The 24,361-nt window shown below is 47.7% G+C and overlaps 10 protein-coding genes across 11 annotated transcripts; 3 read left to right on the forward strand and 7 right to left on the reverse strand.

The window, feature by feature from the left end:
• Positions 1-456: 456 nt before the first annotated feature.
• Positions 457-2,328, forward strand: FOIG_10157 (uncharacterized protein; the record flags this gene model as incomplete). The annotated part of the gene is made up of 3 exons (XM_031210456.1): positions 457-1,098; positions 1,145-2,047; positions 2,100-2,328. The coding sequence occupies 3 exons, from the start codon at positions 457-459 to the stop codon at positions 2,124-2,126; spliced, it is 1,572 nt and encodes a 523-aa protein (XP_031059934.1). The 3' UTR covers positions 2,127-2,328.
• On the reverse strand, positions 2,232-4,561 carry FOIG_10158 (uncharacterized protein). The gene has a single exon (XM_031210457.1). The coding sequence runs from the start codon at positions 4,482-4,484 to the stop codon at positions 2,481-2,483; it is 2,004 nt and encodes a 667-aa protein (XP_031059935.1). The 5' UTR covers positions 4,485-4,561; the 3' UTR covers positions 2,232-2,480.
• Positions 4,562-4,859: 298 nt separating this feature from the next.
• On the reverse strand, positions 4,860-7,100 carry FOIG_10159 (uncharacterized protein; the record flags this gene model as incomplete). Its single annotated transcript, XM_031210458.1, has 4 exons — positions 6,571-7,100; positions 5,987-6,521; positions 5,870-5,940; positions 4,860-5,820 (listed from the first exon to the last, which is right to left on the reverse strand). The coding sequence occupies exons 1-4, from the start codon at positions 7,005-7,007 to the stop codon at positions 4,860-4,862; spliced, it is 2,004 nt and encodes a 667-aa protein (XP_031059936.1). The 5' UTR covers positions 7,008-7,100.
• Positions 7,101-9,799: 2,699 nt separating this feature from the next.
• On the reverse strand, positions 9,800-11,105 carry FOIG_10160 (uncharacterized protein; the record flags this gene model as incomplete). Its single annotated transcript, XM_031210459.1, has 3 exons — positions 9,800-10,596; positions 10,645-10,962; positions 11,019-11,105. 3 exons carry the CDS (start codon positions 11,103-11,105, stop codon positions 9,901-9,903), a joined length of 1,101 nt encoding a protein of 366 aa, XP_031059937.1. The 3' UTR covers positions 9,800-9,900.
• A 1,365-nt stretch (positions 11,106-12,470) lies between these two features.
• Positions 12,471-14,326, reverse strand: FOIG_10161 (uncharacterized protein; the record flags this gene model as incomplete). Its single annotated transcript, XM_031210460.1, has 3 exons — positions 12,471-12,793; positions 13,432-13,548; positions 14,260-14,326. The coding sequence occupies 3 exons, from the start codon at positions 14,324-14,326 to the stop codon at positions 12,471-12,473; spliced, it is 507 nt and encodes a 168-aa protein (XP_031059938.1).
• Positions 14,327-14,753: 427 nt separating this feature from the next.
• Positions 14,754-16,392, reverse strand: FOIG_10162 (N1-acetylpolyamine oxidase; the record flags this gene model as incomplete). The annotated part of the gene is made up of 2 exons (XM_031210461.1): positions 15,106-16,392; positions 14,754-15,054 (listed from the first exon to the last, which is right to left on the reverse strand). The coding sequence occupies exons 1-2, from the start codon at positions 16,362-16,364 to the stop codon at positions 14,754-14,756; spliced, it is 1,560 nt and encodes a 519-aa protein (XP_031059939.1). The 5' UTR covers positions 16,365-16,392.
• A 1,077-nt stretch (positions 16,393-17,469) lies between these two features.
• Positions 17,470-20,807, reverse strand: FOIG_10163 (uncharacterized protein). 2 transcript variants are annotated; one of them, XM_031210463.1, is made up of 6 exons: positions 20,326-20,807; positions 19,636-20,259; positions 19,489-19,588; positions 19,300-19,438; positions 19,040-19,248; positions 17,470-18,986 (listed from the first exon to the last, which is right to left on the reverse strand). In XM_031210463.1, exons 2-6 carry the CDS (start codon positions 19,947-19,949, stop codon positions 18,591-18,593), a joined length of 1,158 nt encoding a protein of 385 aa, XP_031059941.1. In that variant the 5' UTR covers positions 19,950-20,259; positions 20,326-20,807; the 3' UTR covers positions 17,470-18,590. The 2 variants fall into 2 exon arrangements, with proteins under 2 accessions (XP_031059941.1, XP_031059940.1); XM_031210462.1 differs by having other exon boundaries at positions 19,636-20,807.
• Positions 17,711-18,585, forward strand: FOIG_10164 (uncharacterized protein; the record flags this gene model as incomplete). Its single annotated transcript, XM_031210464.1, has 1 exon — positions 17,711-18,585. The coding sequence occupies one exon, from the start codon at positions 17,711-17,713 to the stop codon at positions 18,416-18,418; it is 708 nt and encodes a 235-aa protein (XP_031059942.1). The 3' UTR covers positions 18,419-18,585.
• A 532-nt stretch (positions 20,808-21,339) lies between the features above and the next one.
• On the forward strand, positions 21,340-22,318 carry FOIG_10165 (uncharacterized protein; the record flags this gene model as incomplete). Its single annotated transcript, XM_031210465.1, has 3 exons — positions 21,340-21,810; positions 21,855-21,904; positions 21,958-22,318. 3 exons carry the CDS (start codon positions 21,340-21,342, stop codon positions 22,316-22,318), a joined length of 882 nt encoding a protein of 293 aa, XP_031059943.1.
• Positions 22,319-22,533: 215 nt separating this feature from the next.
• On the reverse strand, positions 22,534-24,112 carry FOIG_10166 (uncharacterized protein). Its single transcript, XM_031210466.1, has 2 exons — positions 23,605-24,112; positions 22,534-23,512 (listed from the first exon to the last, which is right to left on the reverse strand). The coding sequence occupies exons 1-2, from the start codon at positions 23,857-23,859 to the stop codon at positions 22,757-22,759; spliced, it is 1,011 nt and encodes a 336-aa protein (XP_031059944.1). The 5' UTR covers positions 23,860-24,112; the 3' UTR covers positions 22,534-22,756.
• Positions 24,113-24,361: the final 249 nt, after the last annotated feature.

Here is a 24,361-nt window from a genome sequence, read left to right on the forward strand (position 1 = left end):
GGTATTAGATCTGAGGACCGAGTATCGGAGCTTGATAGCGGCCAACTGGAACTAGGCCTAAACCCCGCATACTTGGTGATTTTAGTGAGGCTCTCATTGGTGAGAATGCCGTTCGCGCTGTCTTGACTCAGGAACTGCAGCTTCGTTGGGATGAGATCTGCATGATAGACTGATAGGGTTAATTCGCTTGGTTGATACGAGAATAATGTACCCCGGACCGTTGTCTATCGTTTGTTTAGCTGAAGGGAAGGTTATATGGGTCTTTGGCCTCCCATCATCATGACTCTCAAACTGTCCTTACGAAGCAAGAAAGCTTCCAACATTCAGTAGGGGTGCTGAGAACCACTGGTCTAAAGACATCCTAAATTATCCCAAGTTATCCTAAACTTGCCTAAATCTTTTCATCGCTTAGGATTCAGATCCTAGGTTTTCTCGCCTCCTCTAGCCAGCCCAACCATGTCATCACCACTGACAGCAGGGCCCCTGCCCGACGACAAGAAACTCGCCGAAGAAGAGCAAATCGCAATGAAAAAGCTCGACTCGATAACACCAGGCGAAGTCGTCGAGCTTGACGCTACAGAAACATTTCTGCGCCAACATAACTTCACAAATGAGTACATCGGCGAACTGTTGACCGACACGGAACTCAACAAGAAGCTCATCCGTAAGGTCGACATGATCCTCCTCCCCATGTTGATGGGGACATACATGCTTCAATACATTGATAAGAATGCACTTTCATATGCTGCCGTGTTCGACCTGTTCACAGACACGCGAATTTCATCGGATCAATATTCTTGGTTCGCTAGCATCTTCTACTTTGCGTACATGGCTGCCGAGTACCCGTGGTTGTTTCTGGCGCAGAAGACGCGTATGGCAAAGGTTGTTAGCGGCTGTGTTATTGCATGGGGAAGTGTGTTATTGTTAACTGCTGCGGGAAATAACTTTGGTTCGTTGGCAACGTGTAGGTTCTTTCTTGGTGTCTTTGAGGCGCCCATCACGACGTGTTTTATGATGATCGTTTCTATGTGGTACACACGTGAGCAGCAGCCATTCAGAGCTGGTATTTTCTACTGCTGTAATGGGGTAGGAGCTATGGTAGGAGAACCTTCCTGGTTATTCGGACTCTGCTAACATTTCATAGCTCGGCGGCATTCTTACCTACGGTATCGGCCAGATCAAGAACTTTCCCGTTTGGAAGGCTGTTTTCATGACCTGTGGAGGCATGACGGTCGTCTGGGGTTTCGTTCTACTATTCTTCCTCCCCGACAGCATTATGTCAGCTCGCCACTTCACCCTCGAAGAACGAGCCCTGCTCATCGGCCGTGGCCGTCTTGCTCGAACTGGTGTTTTAAACAAGACCATCAAGTGGAACCAGATCCGCGAAGCTTTTATCGATCCTCAAGTCTGGCTTCTTGTTTTGTTCATGCTCCTCAACGAAACCATCAATGGAGGCATTGCCAACTTCGGCAAGCTCATCATTAAGGGTGTTGTCAAGGATCCCCTTGAGACCGTCGCTCTCGGTATCCCAATGGGCGCTTTCCAAGTCATTTACATACTTTCTGGCACCTTCCTGGCTTCGCGCATCAAGAACTGCCGTACCATCATCATGGCTGTCTACCTTATCCCCACCATGATTGGAGTCTGTCTTCTCTGGAAGCTTGATCGTGAACACCACAAGATCGGCGTACTTTTCGGTTATTACATTATCGGCGCCTTTGTTTGTTCTTTGGTCCTCGCGATGCAGATGCCCGCTAGCAATCTCGGTGGCTACACCAAGCGTATCACAGCTTCAGCAATGGTCTTCATCGCCTACTGCGTCGGCAACGTCATTGGTCCTCACGCTTTCTTGGGCTCTGAGGCCCCCTTGTATCCATCCGGATGCATTACGATTCTCAGCTGCTCGGTTGCTCAGATGGTCATCGCAATTATGCTTCGAGTACTCCTGTCCAGGCGAAACGCACGAAGAGACGCAGCCGCTGCGGCTGTTGGGACGAATAACGAGGATCCCTCTGAAGTGGATGGAGCTGACTTGACAGATTTCGAGGTAAGATTCAAAATTCGAACTAAAATTGCGACAAGGCACTGACATTGCGCAGAATCCTCATTTCCGCTACGTGCTATAAACTCATGATGTCTCGACTGCATAAGGAGACGAATGTTGCCAGTTTGAACGAACTGCATTAGTAAATACAATGAATTATTTAAAAACCCTCTGAGGGTATGAGACTTCTTACATTAAGATGGTGTATTATAATCAACTGATCTGATCTAAAGACCCACTAAGATACACTAAATTTGCCTGAATATTCTTGTCACTTGGGATAATGATCCTAAGTTTTCTTGCCTTTCCTAGGAAGCGCCGCCGATATGCCTTCCCATGATCCGACCCAAAAGTCCTTCCCCTAACTAAAATTATTTTTCGTCCCTGGTGTTACAGTGTTGTTACATCCTCTTGTCCTCGTCCTCGTCCTCATCCGCTATCGCGATAATGGTGGAGGCCATGGAAATATAACCTCGTAAGTCGGAGCACCGACAAAGAAGCACAAACCAAGAACCCACTCCTTAGTATACAAGCGCAATGGTCCGTTTTGTTCATCATCTGAAAGCCGAACTCCAAGAGACACGTGGTGGTCGAGATCGTTTGCAAGATACTCCTCATCTGGCTGGTCTTCTGACCAGAGCGACGTGAAGACATACGTGAGATCATCTTCCTGTTGGCTGAACAGCTCTTCTGACTCATCGAGATTTCGATTGCGGACGAATATCGCCCGTGCTGTTGTAGCCTCTCCAGATGGGTCACATAGATAGCCCAGTGTTAAAGGTTGATCTGCGTCCATGGCTCTGACGACCTCCTTCGCCATAAGCCTTCGATAGCGTAGACTGAAAGACTCGTCCTCATCTACAACAAAGGCATCTTCCTCAAGGAAGTCCTTCATATCCTCCACTATCTCTGCGTCTTTGCGCCCTTTCTTTGCCTTGACGAGTTCAACAAGCTGCCTTAACCGCGTGCGATCATATTCAGACAGTTGCTGGTCGCCTTTCTGACTTGGCTGCGATAAGCGCGGTGATGACCGAGGCGCTCGGAGGTTATCATCCAGCTTCCAGAGATGACCTCTTGTGACTATCCCAGTTTTGGTGAAGTTAACATCGACGAAACGACAGCTCTTGTTAAAAGTCAACCTTCGCGCGCCCTCCGGGGCCCGGAAATCATCGAAGAAAAGATTGTTGATCTGCTCAACCATTGGCTCATGTTCTGATACAGGTGGCTCATCGTTTTTGAGGACCTCGCCATTTACGAGACGAAGGGCCAGTATCGCGAGGTCTAGGTTTACACCGCTATCCTGAAGCCGCGTACTGTTGAGACGTGTCGCGTATTGGCAGCAATTGGCAATGATTGCTAGACAATCCCATGGCTCCGTGACGCCTCGTTTTCGGACATCGGAAACAATTGTCCCAGACATGGAGCTTGAAGGTGATAACAATATGGTGTACTTCCCCGCCGTCGCAAGTATATGATCGATCATCTCTTCATCCTCACTTGTCAGAAAGTGATGTCGGCGAAAGCCAAGACAGAATTTGGTAGCGCTTTCCGAGAACCTGGCTGACTGGACACTCAGCTCGCCAGGTACTACACCAAACATTGGTTTCTTGCCACTGAGTATCGACCGTTTTGTGTCTTCGAAATCGGCGCTGTGATGGATGAGAAGCGTCATCTTGAGACCAGCTCGGTAGTTCTCTTGGAACGTCCACGCTCTTGTCCACCATTTATCGCGGGTGATTTCGTATATCAGGCATAGCATCTTACGAGCTTGGTTATACTCTGCACCTTTCGACAGCGCAAATCCGCCCTCATGGTACTTGACAAGGGCACCTTTGAGTATCGAAGAGAGGGTCCTCATCTCATCCTCATCTTGGATCGGCCGACCGAGTAGCGCAACAGGGTGATCGCTCAGTGAGTATACTCGATCCATTGCATCGAGGGCATGCCTTTTCTGCCTGCACTCAGTATGTGTGCATGATGGCTGCTTGCATTTCTTCTGCGGGATACTATGCCGATCAATCCACAGAAGCGGCACGTCATGACATTGCATGTATTTTGTGATCCTTTCAAGCACCGAATTTCGTACCGAGGAGCGCCAAGCTTCTTGTCCATCCCTTGTCTCGATTTTATGACCCTCCTTCCTAGGGTTCTGTGTTTCATGCTCGGAAGCATCCCAGGTGTACGACAGCGCAATAAAATTACTATCTGTGAATCCGTTGACAGTTTCTCTGAACCAGTAAGGCGTCTCGGGCTTTTCATCCTCATCATCTATGAGCTTTCTCTTCTTGGACTGTCGTCGACCGAGGCATTCGAGATTTTCAACGATCCATATCATCTTTTGCTGCGGAATTCTGCATTTTTGTATCTGAAGGAGTGACGATATGATGCTTGGTCCATCTTCTGGTGTGTGACTGCCCCGAAGGACACGCTTTGTGGCCATTCTTTGGGCCGCTGAAAGGACATTTCGGGTTCAGGGGATGTAATCGATTGGACCTGATGAGATTTCTGGTGTTAAGGATGACGTCAGCGCCGCTAGCTCACAAGACGCGTCGTCAGCTGCCAATCACAAGCCTCTTTTGATATATGTGGGTCCATAGTGGAGCCTTTTCTCTAGGGCATCTAGTCTAACTGGCAGAAAATGAAAAGGCTTAGATGAGTATTAGGTGATGAACACTTTTCGTACATAAGCACAGACGTCTATAACTGAGACGGATATCATAATTACTTTTATAAGCCTGTGGACCATTTCATCATTCATATATCAGCAGTTATGAAGCTTGCTGGTACAAATTTCGATCAATCCTCTGTTCGAACGTCAAGCATCCTCTACCCAAGTTCCCGGCATCGGCATCCGCTGTTTCTGCCTATCATGTCTGAGTTTCCCTTGCTTGCGCTTTTGCCTCCTGTCAAACCTGTTTTGGGCTAGCTGCAATTCCCGATCCACCCATTCCGCCTCCTCTGCATTGTAATCGTGGTAATGGCGAAGAGGAAGCCAAAAAGGCCATCCTTTTCCGTATGTATCAGATCTATCCGGAACCTCCAAGGTCTGATGTTGCTTCCAAGCTTCATGCTGTGCAATATAAGCTTGTGTCGAAACTCCTTGGTACAATGTGAGCGGGGTCGCAAAGTGTTGATGCTCCGTTAACAGCTCCCTGACAGGGCATTCGTCCTCAATGGAGAAGTTCCAAAATGGGAATTGTCTGCCCCTTGACTCATTGATGCAGAGAGGGCGTCTGTAGTTCGAATAACCAATTTCCTTGTTATTCCAATATGGTATATCGCGCCACGTCGCGAAACAACACTCCGTCTCGACCATGAGGTATTCTTTAATGTTGACGCCGGCTTCCTCCAAAATGTCTATCCAGCGGTGCACGTTTTCCAACATCTCGTCAATGTCCCAGTTGTAGAACAGAATATCTTTCAAGGCACTGAAGTCAGTATCGCGTCGAAGTTGTTGATGGATATCCAAGCCCCGAGAAACACAGTCTGCAACAAGGCCTGCCCATCCTTCGACGTTCACTGCTAAATCGTGCTTGAACTGCTTCATGGCGTATCTCCAGACCGCAGTATTGAAGACTACCATATTACTAGAGAAGTGAGGCTTGCATGCTTCTATGCATATCTGGGCGTTGTAGGGGTCTACAATACCCCGTAAGATCGTGTGAAACTCAGACGCCAAGATGGAGTTTTGCCGTATCTTGATGTATTCCAGGGCGAATCTGGGACCATCTTGGCCATTAAAAGTGTACAGATATCTTGCACTGCCAATGTGGTTTCTGGAATGTTAGCATATCCGTTCGATATCTTCCCATAGCTCACCCATACCTGTTGGATAGGCTAAAAGTTTGCGTTGCGAGAAATCTGAGAACTGACTGGGATTTTGTTAAGGCCGCCAGCTGTCGCCGTGTTAGAGCGATAAATAAACAATGCTTTTCGACTTACGCCCAGAAGAGAAGTTTCATTATCAGGATCGTATTCATCCCAGGCAATGACTGATGCAGGTGTCAGAATGCCTTGAGTAAAATATGTCTTGATTTGACCTAAGTTATCATCCATAAAGGCGGATTCAACTTTCCCGCCAATCTGGCGCTGGCTTTCCTGGAGATAGATAACTCGAGGTATCTGTAAAGAGATACAAAACGGGGCCAGGTTGCCACGCCGTAGTGATACCTTGACGTATAGGCTCAGTAATGAAGAACCTACCGTGAAGATAGAATCGTCCTGAATTGTTGATGAGCCTTGGCCTAATGAGATTTCTTCTTTCGTTGTTCTTCTCGTCCATTGTACAAAATCTTTTGTGCTCCATGCTTGTCTCCATGTATCGACGATAGTTTCTGGACTTTTTCGACGTGTTTGACGCTTGTCGCATTGCTCACGCTTTCTCACTCTTGGTGGCTTCTGTGCTTCTCTAGCTGTTGAAGTAGCTGTGGTTGGTAGAGGACTCCTGGTGGCCTTGTGGGACGTCATAGTCATAGCTCTGAAGGATTAGAAGGAAGTTTGCAGGTTGTAGGCTGGGTGTACCGTACAGAATATTGGCTGTCATATGCAGCTGAAGCGAGGAAAGGCAACGGTCCAGTCCATTCGTGGCGAGACGAATCTGATCTTTATAGCGCAGAAATAGGGCTCCAACAGTCTTCAACGGATTTCGGGTATTTTTCTGGATTCTTGAGATTGTATCGAGAATGCTGTGTATATCTGAGACTTGAGATAGACATTGCCGAATGATACGACTCAACTTCTTGAGCAGATTGACTTCCAACGTGCTGAGTCTCTGTGTTCCATCTGAAAGAATAATTTCCAAGGAGCAGCAAATAGTCTCGATATCTTCAAGCTTGTCGGCGAGACTTTCGAGCTCTTTTGCCGCTGACTTGTAGGCTGCAATGTATTCCTTGACGGCTTTTGCTGTCTGCACTAGCTGCATCGCTAGGGACACAATTCCAAAACTTAGAGAGGCAGGGTCCATAGTGTGTAAGAATGTTGTTGAGGGTGAAGTACTGAATATGAGGATGAATGGCAAGTCTTTTGATGTTGGCAACGAGAGAAATCGGGCTGCGCAGAATGCCTTGGAGGGGCTGTGCAAAGCATCGCGATCTCATTCGATGGATGTTTTCTCATCGCCAACTTGTCTTGAATTGTGATTCGTCTACTCTCGCAGCCTACATAAGGAGGGGTACAGTTGATGGATAAATCACTTGATCCTGGAGTTTCACCAAAATGATAATTGCTTGTATTAATATAAGAAGCAAGTGCTGACCGTGCACAAATGCTTCATCCGCCAAAATCCTTTCTCATTCGACCCATGCTCCAGGCATTTTCTGTCATCCGTTTCCTTTACCGCTAAGCTTTTGACGCCTGCGTTGCTCTTTTCGTTCAAAGCGACGCTCCCTCAAATCAATAACTCGATTAGCCCATTCTCCAAGTTCAATGTTCTGCGGCACCACCGCATCATCGTCGCCGCGTTGATGTCGCAAAATCCATCGATCAAGTGAAGGTGCGAATGGCCAAAAGCTTATCGCTGGATCGGATGCAGCAAGATCTCCCCCATCCTTCCAACGTCGCGACCTTCGAACATACATATGCCAGGTGTAACATCGCAATGTACTGTCTATATCTCGCAGTCTTGGGAACTCATTAAATAGTTCGCGCACGGGGCATGAGCTGTCAGCACATTCGATCCAATATGGGAAAATTCGCCCATTGTGATATCCTGTGAGGAGTACTCGTCGGATGGCCGAATCTTTGACACCGTTATGAGCCCAGACGCTGCTTCCAACCCAAGTCTCAAAACAATGTTTTGTCGCAACCTCCAAATATCTTGACACATCGATCTGCGCTCCTTACAGCATATCGACCCAGAGGCATGCGCAGTACCAAGCATCATCAGATTCGCGGATACTTGAGAGGATAGTCTTTAAACTCCCTGTTAAGCGATAAACCCCCAAGTTAGAGAAAACATCGTTGCCCCGCGCAATGACGTCTCTAAGTAACGACGCCCAGTCTTCTAACTCTGAACTATTCATGTGATCAGTGCCAGTGAATGAGCCGGTGATCTCTCTGATAACTTCATCATCAAAGCGGTCCCAGTCGTGCAAAAAGTGCTGTCGGCAAGCTTCTACACACGCTTTTACACGAAGGCGGCCTTCAACACCAGTTAACACCCGGGTAAAGTCTGCTGGGGTCCTCATCCTTTTACGTATATGGATGTATTCAATGATACATGAAAAGGCTTCATCGGAGTTGGGATAAAAAAGCGGTTAAGACCTAAATAGTTCCTGTAAATTTTAGCACCCAGTCTTATGGTGAAGCCCCCTTGCATCCTGTTCAGGCATACCTTTGCTCGTTGTGATTCATTTGGGATTTCAGAAAGGTGAGAATATTGGGACATAGGAATGCCATAGAAAGCTTGAGAAATGTCAGTTTACCAGTAACACGGACATGGCAGAAGACCTACGCCCAACAAAAATGCTTCGTGTTAAGGATCGCATTCAGTGAATGTGACAGTCATAGCTGGGGTGAGGAGACCTTGGCTGACGAACCCGATAATCGCTTGCAGATTGTCTGACTCAAAGGCCTTCCGGACACTTATACCGAAGTCGCTGCTGCGATTGGAGATCATGAGCACTCTCGGAATCTGCAAGCTGACAGAAAGAGGCGCAAGAGGCCCTCTCATCAATGTCAATTTTATGTACATGTTCATTAATGATGATCCAAAAGTAATAGTCGAGCTTTCCTGTACCTGTGCCGAAACTTGAGTATCAGTACCAGGAATTGTTCTTAATTTCTGTGTCTTTGGAGGAACGCCAAACTTGAGCATTAACGTCTCCATCTCTCGATTAAAACTTTTGACTGCTGTCTGTTTGGCTGCATAGAGTAGTTTGTTACATCAGATTCTTGGTTCTGTGGGAAGCGACCTGTGTTCTGCGTGCTTTGGTTGATGGGGAGCGACAGGCTCGGAGGTTGTAGGGGTTCTAGTTTCATGCCACTGAGCTGTTAGAGTAGATTTACGATACCTTTTGTAACGGCAAACTCACGCTGAGAACGCCAACAAAGATAATTCAAGCAAATCGCGTGAACTGTCCAGACTATCGACACAAGAAACAAGTTGGCGTCTATGTGTCAGATATCAGAAGCCCGTGCCTTTTAAGTGGTTCCGACCTTGTTGAGCTTTGTAGAGAACTTTCTGATAGCCTGATAGACATTGAATACTTCAATATAGCACTCTTTAACGGTGCATCAAAGGTTGTTGAAAAGGAGAGACTGTCCGGGCGTGAAAGACGAACCACTAGTCTCTGATAGAACGATGCAAAGAGGTTCGCAGTCAGCCTCAAGCTTATCAAGCTTGCGGCAAAGATCATCTAATTCTTTTGCCGCTGACCTGTAGGCGTTGACCAGGCTCTTGATAGCGGTTAGCGTGTTAACTAGCTGAACAGATAGAGGAATAATCCCAAGGGCCAGCGAAAAAGGTTCCATGGTGAGTAATGTGACCTGGGTGAGGTCGAGGTCGAGGTGAAATGAAAATTTTGTTGAGGGGTTATAGCCAGCGAGGTGGCAAGTTTCAGACTGAGATGACAACATTATACAAGGTAGCGCAAGGTGCCCCAGTTTGATATGGTGATTCATCCAGTATATGCAGGCCTTGCCGAGAAATGAATTGACTGGTCCTGTGTATCGTCAGGAAGCGAGGTACTGAGTGAACCTCGACTCATGATTGGAAAAATCATGTTCTGCCAATTTAGGGAAAAGACATCAAGACATGAGCTTATGATGGAAGCAGGGAAGGGTTGCTACGTGCGCAAAGGTCAGACTCACTATGTTCTAAAGTAATAAATATACGACAAAAACTATCTCGATTATTTTCAAAATGCTTCGCCAACCATTGCCTTGCCAGATTCTCGGGGTAGACGACTCCATAATTCATCTGTGCTTTGATTGTTCCCTGGATAAGCAGACAAACTCTCCACGTCGACCTCTCTCAAAACATGTATGCTATCATTCGTCGGAACCGCTGGTATCGGATTGGTAGCCGCAATAGTTGTGTTGGTCCGAGAATCGCCAGCGTGGATAAAGTCTCTCGTACTCGACGTAGTTCCTTTGGTATTTCCCTTGTGCATAGACGACAATGGTACAAAAGTGCTCTGATTCTCGGAGTTCTTTGTCGGTCGTGATCGGGTTCCGCTACGGTTTCGGACGAATTCAATCAGTTCGCTAAGAACAGCAAATTCCAGCTTGAGTTTGATCGAGTAGGTGACCAGCTTGATGCCTTGCTCCCAGACGTAAAGGTCATGGAACTCTATAGCCAGAAGAGCGATGTCCATTAGGATGATGACGAAGTTGATCGTAAATAGCTTGTATAGCATGCTTCGTGTGTTCCCGAAAGCTGTCTTGAGGATCTCCATTGACTTCCAGATGTACAGGCCTGAGATGATGAGTTCCTGCAGATAAAAGATGGACATCGAGATCTTTTCCGCGATGTTGAAGACATTGTTGAAGCCGCGTCTGTTATCGCTTGGGCTGTACTCTGATCCGAACAGAAGTACAGTCATCGTCGAATGCTAAGCCGTGGTCAGCTTGGGACTCTGGTACTCGAGGGAATGACTTACCCAAACGAGACCGTTGATAATGATCATGATGAGAACGGCTCGTAGAATCTTGACATCAGTAACAATTAGGTGAAGTCGCGAGTACAAAACAAATGATTGGCCACTGATGACAAGGACCCAGCCGACAGTCTCAATGATCATGCCAACGTAATCGTGCGTAAGGTCGAAGTAGACAATGAGCCATCCCAGACAGTATGGGATAATGCCGAATGATGCGATGAGAATACTCCAGAAGTAAAGTCCCGATCGTCTTTTGAAGGTCAGAGAGATGAGGGTGAGTAGTTCGATGGCATTGTAAAGCGATAACGTCGAGGCAACCTTGGTCAAGTGTCAGTACATACCACTACCGAGAGGGGCATCCAAGTACAACTTACAACGACAAAGACATCTCTACCAATGTAGACTGTTTCATCGATGGTTGAGTAGTGAGCATCCCATTTATCACGATGGGGTAACATCATTGTGTTCAGATGCGAGGAACCTGGGCAGTCATGAATGTAAAATATCTTGGTAGAAGAGCATGCTTAGAAGAGTAAAGGCAGCTTGGCACATAAATGGGCTTAGGATTCCATGCTTATCTGGGCATCTGTCAAAGCGTCATAACGGATAATGCCAGGGGTCCAAGGCCCAGAAGCTTGATCCACCAAAGAACGGTCTCGATCGGTACACGCTATAGCTTAATTGTAGTAGGAGTTACCCTGTTTTGACGCCAAATCCATGATAAAGCTCCTCCAGCATATGCCGATAAAAGTCAAAGAAGATCGTGGCTTGTAGAGAGCGCATATGACCCAATAGGTAACGCCATAGCATTCCAAGCATCCCATGCGCCCGCTATTAATCGGAGAAGCTGATTCAGAGCTGATCTCGAACTTCAGTCAAAGACATAATCACATATTATTTGATGGATTCTTATGCTACTAGCAAGCTCGTCTCCTGTCGGCGGCTGGTAGTTAGATCTAGACCCCTCACCAGTTGGGTGACGATGGCCTTCATGTTGTCTCGCTTGAGACTCAATGGCTTCAATGATCTCATAGTAACACTCTCTCGTGCCAAGAGTCGACAGTCTCCATCCCGTAGACAAGAATGGAATAAGATGATGATGATCCAATTCCTATCATCGAACGGTTGTAACCCAAAGGATTTTAGCATGCTTGGTGTGATGGATGCGAGACATCCCGAGCATCTAAGACAAAAGCAGCTTACACCCTTGGCCAATGGAAAAGATCGGTGGCTTGCCATTAAGCTTCTGTTTATGGTTGTCTACGCCGTTTTCGACCTGTACCTGCATTAAAGCTTAGTGGCCTGCCCAAGAAAAGCACAGCCCAGAACCGCGTCATGGCTTTGAAAGAACGGGAGAAATGGTAGTACTTGATTCTGTGATCGAGATTAAAATGCACTCAAAGCAGAAAGAGGCCTAAGGGAGCAAAACGAAAGTTAGGATCTCTATCCTAGGTGCTTAAAAGATTTAGTAAATTTAGTGTAGACTCAGAAAATCTCTAGATTAGTTATTTTTGTCATTTGGGATGAAGGTCCTAACTCCTCGGCTTTCTAGCCTCCTTCAGGGAGGCCAAGATGAATGGCACTTAGGTGAGAGAGAATACCAAGATGTCACTAACCATTGACCTAAAAGAAGCTATCCTGCAGGAGTAAGCGGCTGAGACAAGCCTGCGTTAAATATCCCGTCTTACTGGTAGAGCAACTAACCCGAAGAAGAATTGTCCAAGACTCATAAGACACTTCAAAAGTAGTAATGACCGATCCAAAACTCAAGAATCAATCTTTACAAAGGACTTATTCCAGCAAGAATCTGCACCAATGGCCCCTGCTTAACAATCGACCCAATACCAATTCTCGCCCTGGTCCTCACATGATCTTTTGAACTTGTTGATGTCCTCTCCAAATGTATCGCAAAACCATTCCGCCCGGTGATTGCAATAGCAGTAACCATTTCCCAGACTACTGCAGATTTTCGTAGTCACTGCCTGCTCTTCGGCGGTAGACTTGTCAGGGTTTTTGCAACGGTACGTATTGTCGCCGCACGATGATGCCACGGGAGCAAGGAGAACGAGAAGTGAGAGGAATTGCATGGCTATGGGCAGATCACGGCGCTTGGTTGGGTTGGCTGTCATAGGCAGAATCTCTCCGATGACTATAAGATAAGTTGCGATGCTGAAGAACTGTGTGCTTAAGACCATCTAGTGGGATAAGTTGTGATATTTATACATGGGCCCTCTGTTCCCTTTGCTGGATCAAGGTAAGTCTATGCTGTTATTCCTTGGATTAGCCTAGTGGTATCATTGTCTCTTTGAACCACGAGATTATTAAAGGAGTTCGGATGAAGCAGATATTAGATGTTTAATGTTTGCGCGTCATCAGCCGCCAATCCCTTTCTCTATGACTTGTACTGAATTACAGGTCTAAAGCCAAATTTGCGACCTGGCCTGAGACAAGAAAGACTCTTCGGTTTTTGAAACCTTCTCTGGTACATGGCGGTCGCCTGTCATTGTCTGATGTGATGATGAAGCTGAGAACGCATAAAATTCATGTCTTATTCTAGCTAGATGTTAAGCCATACCGGCCAAAAGCCACCGCGTCTGTCTTAGTATATAACGAATTCTTGTTCAACAGGGTTCGTTTGGAGGAATTCCCCCTGCATAATCCCATCCATATAAGCATCTCCTACGAAGGTGAACCCTCCCTCACAGCGCGAACGAAGCACAATAGACGAATGAACGCCTAAAAGAAGTGTTACAGTATCTCCAGGCTGCACAAATTCATGACCCAAACCTAGCATTCCCTTCTGTGTTTTTAACAGATTTCTTCCACGTTCGCTGACGAGAACATGTTCTTTGATTTGTTTGATCGCGTTGGAAGGCTTTTCCGTCACATTCCAGGTCAGTGAAGCTAGTACTGGTAGCGTTAGTAGGTCCAGATAGTCTATTTGTGATGTGGTTAGTTCTTCTAGACTAATTGCCTGTTGCCGCATTAAAGCGCGGATGATTGACCTGACTTCCTGATCAGTATCTTGTGAAACAGGTGCATAACAAGATTCCAGAGTTCGCCAAACGTAGTCCTCGCCAGGTCCAGAGTCGTGGGGCAAATTTGCAAATTCGCCAATCGATGATATTCGCCGTACCTTCTCTTTTTCCCTGCGAATAACTGATCGCCACTCGGCGTTCCCGCTTGAAGGTCAGGCTCTTGAACAAGACTGACGAAAAAGGCAACAAATTCTGGCCCAGCACTTATGAGCTCACTGTCTTCGGCTCTCAGCTTCAAAACATCTTGTTGGTTGAAAAGCTTCCGAAGACAAAAGTCAGTATCACCATCATCGTGATCGAGTCCAATCAGTTCTGCTTATGATCTGATGCGAGCACAAAAGCCCATCGCGATATCTGCATTTGATGTGCCCAGTCCTAGCCACGAGTACACCCGAGAAAGCATTGCTGAAAATTATGCCTATCAACCCGACTTGATAACTCTTTTCATCGATATTCTTCTGTTGTATACATAGTGTCTATCCAGAGCCAATCGCGGATGCCATTGTCGCGAAGCTGTAAAAGAGCCTGATATAGGTTTTTGCGGATTCGAAATAGGACTCTGTTAACGAGGATGTACTCTTCTTCAGATGCATCACCCCAGGCATATGAGAGTGCTGAGTAGGTGCTATCTTCGATGAACCCATGGCGGAGCTCGAGGGATAGGTGGATGTCATGGGGTGAAGCCTGAAGCACACGGACGAGCCTGGTTTGAGAGTTGTCGCGTCGTAAATGTCTGTATATGGCCATCCCTCCAATCATAAAACCTGTTGTAGCAGAGGATACGAGAGACGAGTCAGTTGTTTCGCAATTGTGTTTTATGTACCCATGCAATAGCTCTGGGGTAGATTCTAAAAATACTCCATATGAGGTTCATGTTGTTGGGGTGGCTATCTGTCCCTGTGTCCACAAGGTCGATTCATGAAGATGTGGAGTAGTGACATACATCAAGTGGCCAGTCATGGGAGCCAACCAATATTCAAGACTACGATAGGTGGACACAGGCCACGTGCTACCTACAGAAATCAAAGGTAAGGAACTCATGAACATTGACTCTCTCTAGGCACTGTCTTCCTAATCATCAAGAGGAGTCGACCATCCGTTGGCAGCATCATGCTCCTCAGGCTCCGTCGTACCGCGTAACGTCTTGTACCTCTTCATCTGCTGTGACTGCTCTGACTCCTCACCCTTCAAAATCCTCGTAATTCGCTCACCAATCTCCTGCCCTTCAAAGTAAGCGCCCTGCAAGTACCCGAAGAACTCAGCTGAGTTGGCTTCACCAGCGAACCACAATCGATCCACATTGGCACGGAGGTTCTGGTGTTTCTCCAGCGTCATACCGACGGGCCAGTTACTGTAGGACCCGTACGACCACCTGTTTCTCATTGTTAGCAAACATTGCAGCGTGGGGGGCTGGGTGACTCACTCTTCCATACTCCAGCGGGGATACATGAATGCAGTGGGCTCGGGAATGTGCTTATCGGGGAACATAGAGCGTAGCACCTCCATGATTTCCTTCTTGGTCTTTTCGTCCGATTGTTGCTCAACTTCGTAAGCCTGTTGTTGCACAACTGTGCCAAACAGGATATTCGATCCTGGAAGGAAGCCTGGTGTGCTCAGTGACTGAAACAATGGGTAGTAGCCGCGTTGCTCTGGGTCAGCGTAAAGGAAGTACTGTGTGTCCTCAGGCCAAAACGTCTCGTTGAACTGCATGAAGATCTTGGTGTAGGTTCCCATCTGGAACTGTTCAATGGCTTGTCTCTTCCAGCGGGGAAGCGTAGGCTTGAAATCAACGGCGTTGTTCTGAAGAACGCCGACGGAGAACGTGCAGATAGCGTAATCTGCTTCGACGCACCCGTTGTTGGTATCGATTTTGACTCCCTTGGTGGTGTACTCAATCTTTTTAACTGTCGTCTTCAGACGGAGCCTTGGGTCATTCTTCTTGAGAAACTCATTCGCTTCTCCAACGAGCCAAGCATTGTAGCCTCGTTGGTCGATGACAAGGTTCGTCTCATCACTGAAGTGCTTGAAGGTAGCATTGTTTCCAGCGACACCATACACGAAGCCGCTTTCCTCTGGAGAATACGCCGTCTCGAAGTCCCAGCCCCACCAGTCAGCAGCAGCCATCTTCATATCCCTCTTTGGTTTCCAGCCTGCCAGACTAAGACCAGCGCGAGTTGATGTATCTTGAAGATTCTCGGTGAAGATATAACCAGCTTCCTGCGAAGCGATCTCAAACTTCTCGTCAAAGAGGTCAATCAGCTCAGTATAATCGGAAGCTCCAGTCTCATCGTAGGTGATGATCGCACTGTCATTAGAATACGTATTCTTCACTTTGTGCTTCTGAGCGAGGCGCCAAATTGGGTTGATCTCTCCTGAAGGATTCTGAAGACCTTCGATCCAGTTCGCACCGAGCTCGACAGTCAGAGGCTTGCCATCGGAGGATTTTCCGAAAGTGGTATGTTTCATGCGGCCTCCGACGTAGTCATTGTGCTCGAGGATGATGAAGTCGTGGATGGAAGCATTGTGTAATGTTTGTGCGGCAGTGATGCCAGCTACACCAGCACCCAGAATTGCAACCTTGGTTTTGGTGCAGGTTTCTTTGCGTGGTATCGATGCTGCCTCACTTGAACCTAGTAGAAGGCCAAGGGATATTGAGAGGAGTTGAGAAGTTGAGTGTCGCATCTTGAAAGTCACGATAACTCGATATGACCAAGGAAGGTGGGAAGGATGAGAGTCTGCAGAAGAATAACATGCATGATTTTGAGGACTTCGGTGAACTACTTATGCTTCTCGACTTCATATTAGACGATCCTCCTGTTGATCCCGACCTCTATCTCCTAGGTGCAATCAATTCGACTATCTTCACCTCCTTCCATTCTCGTCACAGCTATGTTCCATGTCCCTGTCGTAGACTTTATCGTCTTCTGATAGAGCGAGGCTACACTATCTTATCAGCGTGCCCAATTTCCTTCCTTTTATGGCATATACATTGCAATTCTTGACTTTGGTGCCAATTACCCCGACATTTCGTAGATCACGCTTACCGAGTTGGGCGAATAGATTGCAGTTATCCAACTCCCTATCCTCATTTTGTTCAAGCTCTGAACAAGCATCTATCAAGATAATTTCCCCGCTCTGTCAAGATAATGGTTGCAAGAAGCGTTGCAGATCGAGGGATTTTCCTCGGCTGTTGAGCCCGTTTGAGCAGGACGATGGAGACGGTCTCGACTGTGACATTGAGCTGTGACCGCTGCGACGAATGAACGCATCGTTTTACTTCCCCGCGTTTTAATTACATGGCGTCGTCGCGTGGTAGACTTATCCAGATCCATGACAAGTGCCGACGTTGGTGGATGCTTGTGCAGATAAGAGCGGGTTAGACGATGAGAATAACATCCGAGACAGCCGAACGGTTGCATTCAGAAGCCAAGAACTGCACGTGTTGGGTTCAATGTCCAACCCACTTCCCGTTAGCTAATTATTTTGGTATCTCGATGTAACATTCTTCATTTCATTCGAAAGCAATCAAGCCCCTTCATTCTAGTTTCTTATTCACATGAATTTCTTCCTTATTCCGGTTGCGGTTCGGAAGCGGGTCAGCACCTTTTGTCACATCGGAGTGCTTACAACCCGTTCTGTGTCTAGAAGGCTCATCAGCCACGACGCATCATTTCGCTCCGAAGCATCATGGAAGTATTGCAATTGACTATGCTTCAATAGGCGGGATCTGAGGAACCTAAATGAGTCTAATCGAGTTGCTGGGTTCCTGTTGGATACTCCCCTAGCAAAAACTCCACCATGATCGTCTAACATCCACTCCAGCTCGGATATATCACAAACTGGTGGAACTCCATGCGATGGCCATCGGAAGTTACATGTTTCAGTTCGATTTTTTTTTTCTGTACACAACAATGAGGTGCTGTCACTATAAAAGGGTCGTAAAAGCACAACCATTGGCTTTGGATGACACCATCAAGCACCCTCATCATCCGTCATCACTCTAAATTCATTCCAGCCAATCTGGCAAAATGGCTCCCCTCCACTTAGGTGCACTTGTCTACGACTATCAAGCTATAGATGTCTTGGGCCCAACAGACCTCCTCAACTCTGCCACCAAGCCATACATCCAAACCCTATCTGGCCATTTGAAGGTCGACCAAGACACAATCTCTCGCGCCCCAGAGTTCGTCTTTCATCACATCGGCATCACTCGCGAAACTTTTGTTCTTGAAACAAGTAACATTCCGATTGTCCCGACTACAACCGTGGACGAATGCCCCGAACTTGACATCCTTCTCCTCGGGGGTCCGGATCCCATGAACTTTGAGCTTCATCCCAAGTACGCCGAGTTCATCCAAAAGCACGTCGCAGCTGGAAAGCTTCTCTTCACCACTTGCACTGGAGCCAGCGTCGCTGCGGCAGCGGGTGTACTTGACGGCAAGAATGCGACAGTCAACCACGGTGCTATTCAGCCTCTCAGACAGAAATTTCCGAACGTCAAGTGGACTGATGAGAAGAAATGGATTGTCGAAGGGAACATTTGGACTGCGGGCGGTGCAGTTGCCGGAATGGACATGTTTGCGCATTGGATCAAGGAGAACTTTGGAATGGATATCATGGTTTTGGCTGCCTCGATGTTGGATTATGAGCCGAGGGACGTTGATGGTATTTTGAACGTCATTCCGAAGAGGTATGATGAAAATGGCAAGCAGTTGCAGACTCATGTTTTCAAATAGAAAATGGTATCAGTGCCTGTCAAGACCATCCTAAACGGCATTAGTCGAGATACCAGGGCAGGCCAAGTCATCAAAGGGAGGATTGAACCAGTGAAATCTTGTCCATTGCATATTGGGTCATTTCATGACAGGGTATATAACATATCTAAATCAAATCCCATCTCCTCAATCATCATTTTCTGGCATCCGACTCCTCAACTGTAAACTCAACCTCCTTCGTAATCCCCGGCATCGAAGGGATAATCTCATCCGAACTAGCCTCGCCACCTCCTCCATGAATGTAAACATTCCGATCATTCACACTTCCAAGCCCAGTCGTTGATCTGATAGACCTTCCGTTACTTCTCTTCCAGTTTGATCCGTTTCCGTCGGCGAGCATGATACTTCCGGGTTCGGGACCGCCCTTGTATTTCGAGCTGACATTGTTGGATGAGAGGAGCGAGCCGAAGATAGGTTTGAGCTTTTGGCGCATCCATCCCCATGTGCTGGGGAGATTAGCCGTTACGACGGCGACGAAAGATTCTCGGACGGCCCATGAAGCACCTTCCTCGGGTCCTGTTTTGGGGTTCTGGGGACGTCAGTGAACTCCTCACGACACTCTGGTGATGGAAAGTCACATACCTTGAGGATGAGGATACATCGTAGTAGGCCAGCGACCATCACAAATACGGCGCCAGAGAAAAGCACAAGCAATCCGTACTTCTTCACCTTGGGAATGCGGGCGCCCCAAAGCATCGGAATGGGGATAGCGAGCAAGTAAACGTCAGTTATGATGTTGAGGCTGACGATGATGAAGATGTAAAGCTTGGACAACGCGGGGTGGCAAAAGTCTACAGGGTATTAGTATTTTGCCTCTCAAGTCCAATTGTGTCTCGACGTACTGCCTGGGTCGGGGTAGATCTGCCAAAAGCGGTTAAATGGTTGGCAGCTGAAGAGAATACAGCATACAATGGCGATGTATGTCGAGGCAATGAAGCCAAAGCCGATGTAGATTCGAGTTTTGTATCCGGTGAGACCAGCCTGGAGTCGTCAGTCTTGTCATTCGGTTCTTAATGTCGTGTTGAGCTTACCGTGAGTCGGAAGTAGAAAGCACAGAGCGCACTCTTGATGACCCAAAGCACTGTTGCGTACATGATCCAACCAGCGATCTGGATCTTTGAGCCGCCAACCCTGTCAAACTTAGTCACCCACGTCCCCCGCAGGGTCAAGCAACCTACCTCCATCCATATTCTTCACTATTCGGTGACAGAGCCTTGCGCTCCTCATCCGTCATCCCACTGTTGGTCAACCCGTGAAACTTTGCTCCAACAGTATACGCAAGCGCCGTCTCGATCGTATACGGAATAATCGCCACCAGCATCAGGTAATCATCGGCCTCAAAGTTCCTCACACCGACTTGTCGTATCCTCGCAAACGTTCGTAGGCCAATGACCAAAATGCCAATAGAGAGCAGTGTAAACGCCTCAGCGGCGAAGGAGGTAGCACTACCCATGGCTGCAGAAACAAAAAGCGATACGAAAAACCAACACATGCATAGGGGTCACGACCCAAGGGGAGGGGAAGCCTTTAAAGCCAAGTTAATGCCTGGAAAGCACGTAGCCACTTGCATGGATCATGTACGTCTCTCCGAGGGTCCATCGCCAATCACAACTCTATCTTGCAGCATCGTTCCGGTGATAAGAGGCACAGATCCGCGCCCAGGAGAGGATGTCATGGGAATTAGAGGCGGATGAGGCTTGCAGTAGTATTCTGCGCTAGAAGACGATCGACATTCGCCAAGGGTTTGGTGTAGAAATCGGCCTCTCAGCTGCCGACTCGAGTCATTTCTTCACTGAAGATCACTTGAGAAGTCTTAATAAAACCTGTAAATCAGGATGATCACATTGCGTCAAAACGTGGCAACGAACCGTGCGTTTCATATTACGCCTGAAGTTTCTTCGCTGAGAAGAGGAATGTTCATCGTTCATGGCGATGTTGAACCGTAGTCTCGGGAGGAGGGTCCCGGTTCCCGAAAGGCCAATCAGCGACGATCAGTGTCAGCTCTATTCAATCGACTCAGCATCTACAGAGTCAGAAAGAAAGGGTTCATGATTGACTTGCCTTGTTGAGACAATGTAACCGGGTTTACCAAACTCAAAAGCCTCTCCTTTCTTTGTTCATGATCTCCGGATTTGCGAAGACCCGCGCCTATTTCAGGGGCTACCGAGTCCCCGGATATCCTCCTTGCAGCTCCCTGTGCCCCACCTTCCGAAGGCTACAGGGATTGATCGGAATCAGAGGAAAGGGTTCTGCGCCGCAGTTTGCTCAGGAGAAGAGTTCTTCATGTGAATTAATGATGTCTCAGAACGCATGAGTCGTGAATTAACACGTCAAAGGTCCTTTGGTTGAGTCTGATTGCAAAGGTTCTTGATAACAGTCAATGCGGCAGATCGACCGCAGTTGAAAAGCGTTCCGCTAAAGTGCCCCCACTGACTTCTTTAGCGTTCGTCATCGTTTGCGTTTGGACTCCGTAGGGCGGACTACGATGATGGCTACGCTGGAAAAAGGTCGTGATCGCAGATCACAGAACTCTGAACTGACAGTTTTGGACTTTACGGCTGCTTTATTATAATTATCTAAGTTAATTACGGGAAACTACAGCCTTACGGGGCGAACGTTTGCTCCTGTTGAGATGACGGGAAGCCATTAGTGGAATCGGAACGCTGGTCGGAAACCTAAATTGGTATAGGGTGGCGGTCTCGCATCCAAGACATCCACGCCCAACAAGATCAGTTCTTTGTTCTCTCAATGTGTATTTGCATCTCATTCCCGAAATAAATGTGAAAATGTTTCAAATAGAGTTTTCAAGGAATTGAGCATTAATCACATCAGTCTGGGCAGTCTTATGATTGAAGGCTCATTGACGTCATTTGAAGGTCCATATGCCAAAGACCCAAAGACAATCTGATGAACCGCTGAATCGAATATCACAACTTGGAACCGAGTACTGGACGCTTGGTACCCTCGAGAGTTTGTACAATCTTCTTTCTGACACCACTCGAGATATGCATGACCCGAATCAGCGGAGAGAGAAATTTGGCCAAATCAAGGTTTACTTGGCAAAGTGCGCTGTTGTAGACGCTTGGCGTGGCATGAAGCCCACACTGTATCCAAAGCGTCTTCAAGATGCACAGCTTTGCTTCTCACCTGCTACCAAAGACCCCACGGATGAGAACACAGTCGTGGAGAGTGAAAAGTCGGAGGCCGAGCCCTCTATTCCTTCACCTGAAAGACCCCAACCGAATCCCGTGACCCGCAAACATCCTGCAACCGAGTCTCTTCCTGAGGCTTTCCCTCAGCAGCCGCGCCAACAGCAGATTGCTGTTTCAGCGATGGCAGGCGATAACACTGAGGTACTTCAACTCCCTATACAAACTTACAATACTGATTTCCACAGTTCCTCTCAAAGACGCCACTTCTACCCTCATGGCCGAAACGGAAGCTCATGTAGCGAACGAGAGGAAACTGCAGAGGGCCAAAACTTTTATCGAAGCCGCAAGCCCTGAGGTTTGGTCAACTGTATTGAGGGTCCACGAAAATGCAAAGTCGAATACGTCCGCCGCCCTCGAAGAGAAATGTCACGAACTTGAGGTCGTACAGGCGCACCTCGGCAAGCTGATTAAAGAGCTCGAGGAAACTCAGGCGTCGATTTACATCACAGATGAGAAGGTTGAACGTGTCGCGGCTCAACAGGATGAGTTTGATGAGTACCGTGTTTTCATCGGACACATGATCCTACTTTGTGATGCAGGACCCAAGGGACTGGAGAGGGTGGTTGATGCTTTGAGTGAGCAAGGACTAGAGTTTAAGACATTGATTTATGAGCATGTAAGCGATGGACAGGCCAGCTTTGATAAGTGAACGGAAGGCGACAGGAGTGCAGGCTTCACAATGATACCGGTCGTGAACAATAGCTGGAGTGCAATCTTGTCACGGATCATGGATGGACGATGGCTTTTCGGTGGATATCCCAAGGATGAGGGCAGTGTTTATGTGTACAAAACAATTACTCAGACAATCTTACGATTGAAGCTTCACTGACGTCATCACTGAGAGTCAAATAAACAAGCAACAGAGTCATTGAAAAAGCAAGATCTTTTGATGTATCGAATGTTCATGTGCAACAAATTACCTCCTCAATCTATGTACATCCAAGCATATTAAACAAATAAGCTAAAAGTCCTTTTTCGCGGACGATCAAGAAGTTTCAAAAAACCAAGCAAGTCAAGTCATCCATTTTCCCTTATCCATCGATATCCCAGTCATAAACGCATAACTTCATAAGCAACCCTTGTCTAGTCAGTTGCTCTTGTTGAACAAGCTCATCCGCAGCATGCCCCCCTTCTTAGGCTTCTGATGAAAAGAGCTCTGCGCGCTGACGGGTCGATGATCGAAACTGTCAATGCTCTCCATGCGCTGAACGGGCTGACGGACTGTGGGTGGTGGGGGCTGCTGCATGAGTTCCCCGCGGAGAGCTTTGCCGACATCTGCATGCTGACGCTCATACTCGTCATGCTTGGACTTGGCTTCGATGAAGCGGTCTTCGGCTTGGCGACGTCGTTCTTGAAGAGCGCGGATTTCATCGTCGAGTTGGTTCATTTGAGCTTGGGCTTCGTGCATGAGATGATCATACTCGTGAATCTTCTGCTCAAGAGGTAGAAGAACGCTCTTTTGGATGGAGGGGCTGTTGAGACGGTTGATGTCGTTGCCGGGAACTGCTAGTCGGTCTGGTGAAGGTGCGCGACGCTGCTGATGCTGATCTGAGGCCATGGATTGAGAAACACGACTCTGCTGGGTGTTTGGACCATTTCGAGGAGGCGACTCTCCATGAGGTCGGGGTTCAGACTCTGAAGCGCGGCGCGATTGGCGTCTGTACCGACCACCTTCTCTAGGACCATTGGGCTGCTGCTGCTGAGGACCTCCGTCCATTCCGCCAGGATAAGTAGGAGGCATTGGTTGCTGAGGACCTCTGGGAGCGTTGTTGTTTGGACCTGGACCAGGAGGTTGTCTACGCTGCCCGGCATTACGAGGGACCTGACCAACCGGAACAACACGCTAAAAGCAAAAGGTTAATTGCGAGGTTCTGGCGCGGAGAAAAGATGTTGCAGAAAAACAGTGTTTCCTAGCGCGGGTTGAAAAAAACTCACCTGTTGCTGCTGCTGTGCTTGTGCGAGCATGGCGTCCTGCAATGCCACGTCAGAGGTAGGTGAGCGCATGTCGAATTCTTCACTCTGAGGGCGAAAATCATCGAGTTGCTCGGGCGATTGAGTACGTCTGTATCTCGGACTCTGGCCACTTCGCGCAGCGCGAGCTGCCTCGCGGGCGTCACGAGCAGTGCGAGGCTCAAAGCCCGGATCTTCGAGGTTGTATCTTGGCTGGTGAGGAGCCGCCATTGTAGCCATGTTGGGGGGGCGGTGAAAGAACACAAAAAAAAAAGGATAGAGTAGAATGAGAATGTCTTACGAACAAGACATGAAAATAGCGGGTAGAGAGTGAAAGGAATGAGAATCTACACTGACAATGTCAGGAATTGATTCATGTTTTAGTGAGGGTCTGGAAAGGCGATGGCTGGAAATGGCGAGGTTGGTGGTTTGGCTTGGTTTTGGCATAGCCAAGTCGAGTCGCCAGATTAATTTCTTGAGGTTGGGGAGTTTTCTTAGCTCCAGGGGTTGAGTGACCCACTGAAGGCACAACACCAGCCACTAAAACTGCAGCTGCGCAGTACAGTCGAGACAGTGTCGTTCTATTTTTGCGATGAAATATGCAGCAATACGCATCGCTTCGTATCTATTAATCGAATACACGTTGAAATCGCCTGCAATAGAGTGTTCTTCTGTACCCGTTATTGATTCACGTGCTGAGACAGCGGCTAGATGCATCCCTTGGCTCCCAGGGATTGCCATG

The sequence above is a fragment of the Fusarium odoratissimum genome (assembly GCF_000260195.1).
Source record: "Fusarium odoratissimum NRRL 54006 unplaced genomic scaffold supercont1.17, whole genome shotgun sequence".
In the NCBI taxonomy this organism is placed as follows: domain Eukaryota; kingdom Fungi; phylum Ascomycota; class Sordariomycetes; order Hypocreales; family Nectriaceae; genus Fusarium; species Fusarium odoratissimum.

Coding starts and splice junctions, on each gene's coding strand:
- FOIG_10158 (XM_031210457.1), bottom strand. CDS start 4,484: ATGGCCACAAAGCGTGTCCTTCGGGGCAGTCACACACCAGAAGATGGA.
- FOIG_10163 (XM_031210463.1), bottom strand. CDS start 19,949: ATGTGTTGGTTTTTCGTATCGCTTTTTGTTTCTGCAGCCATGGGTAGT. Junction 19,439..19,488: donor CTTTCTACTTCCGACTCACG/GTAAGCTCAACA, acceptor TGACGACTCCAG/GCTGGTCTCACCGGATACAA. Junction 19,249..19,299: donor GATCTACCCCGACCCAGGCA/GTACGTCGAGAC, acceptor AATACCCTGTAG/ACTTTTGCCACCCCGCGTTG.
- FOIG_10166 (XM_031210466.1), bottom strand. CDS start 23,859: ATGGCTACAATGGCGGCTCCTCACCAGCCAAGATACAACCTCGAAGAT. Junction 23,513..23,604: donor AAGCACAGCAGCAGCAACAG/GTGAGTTTTTTT, acceptor TTTTGCTTTTAG/CGTGTTGTTCCGGTTGGTCA.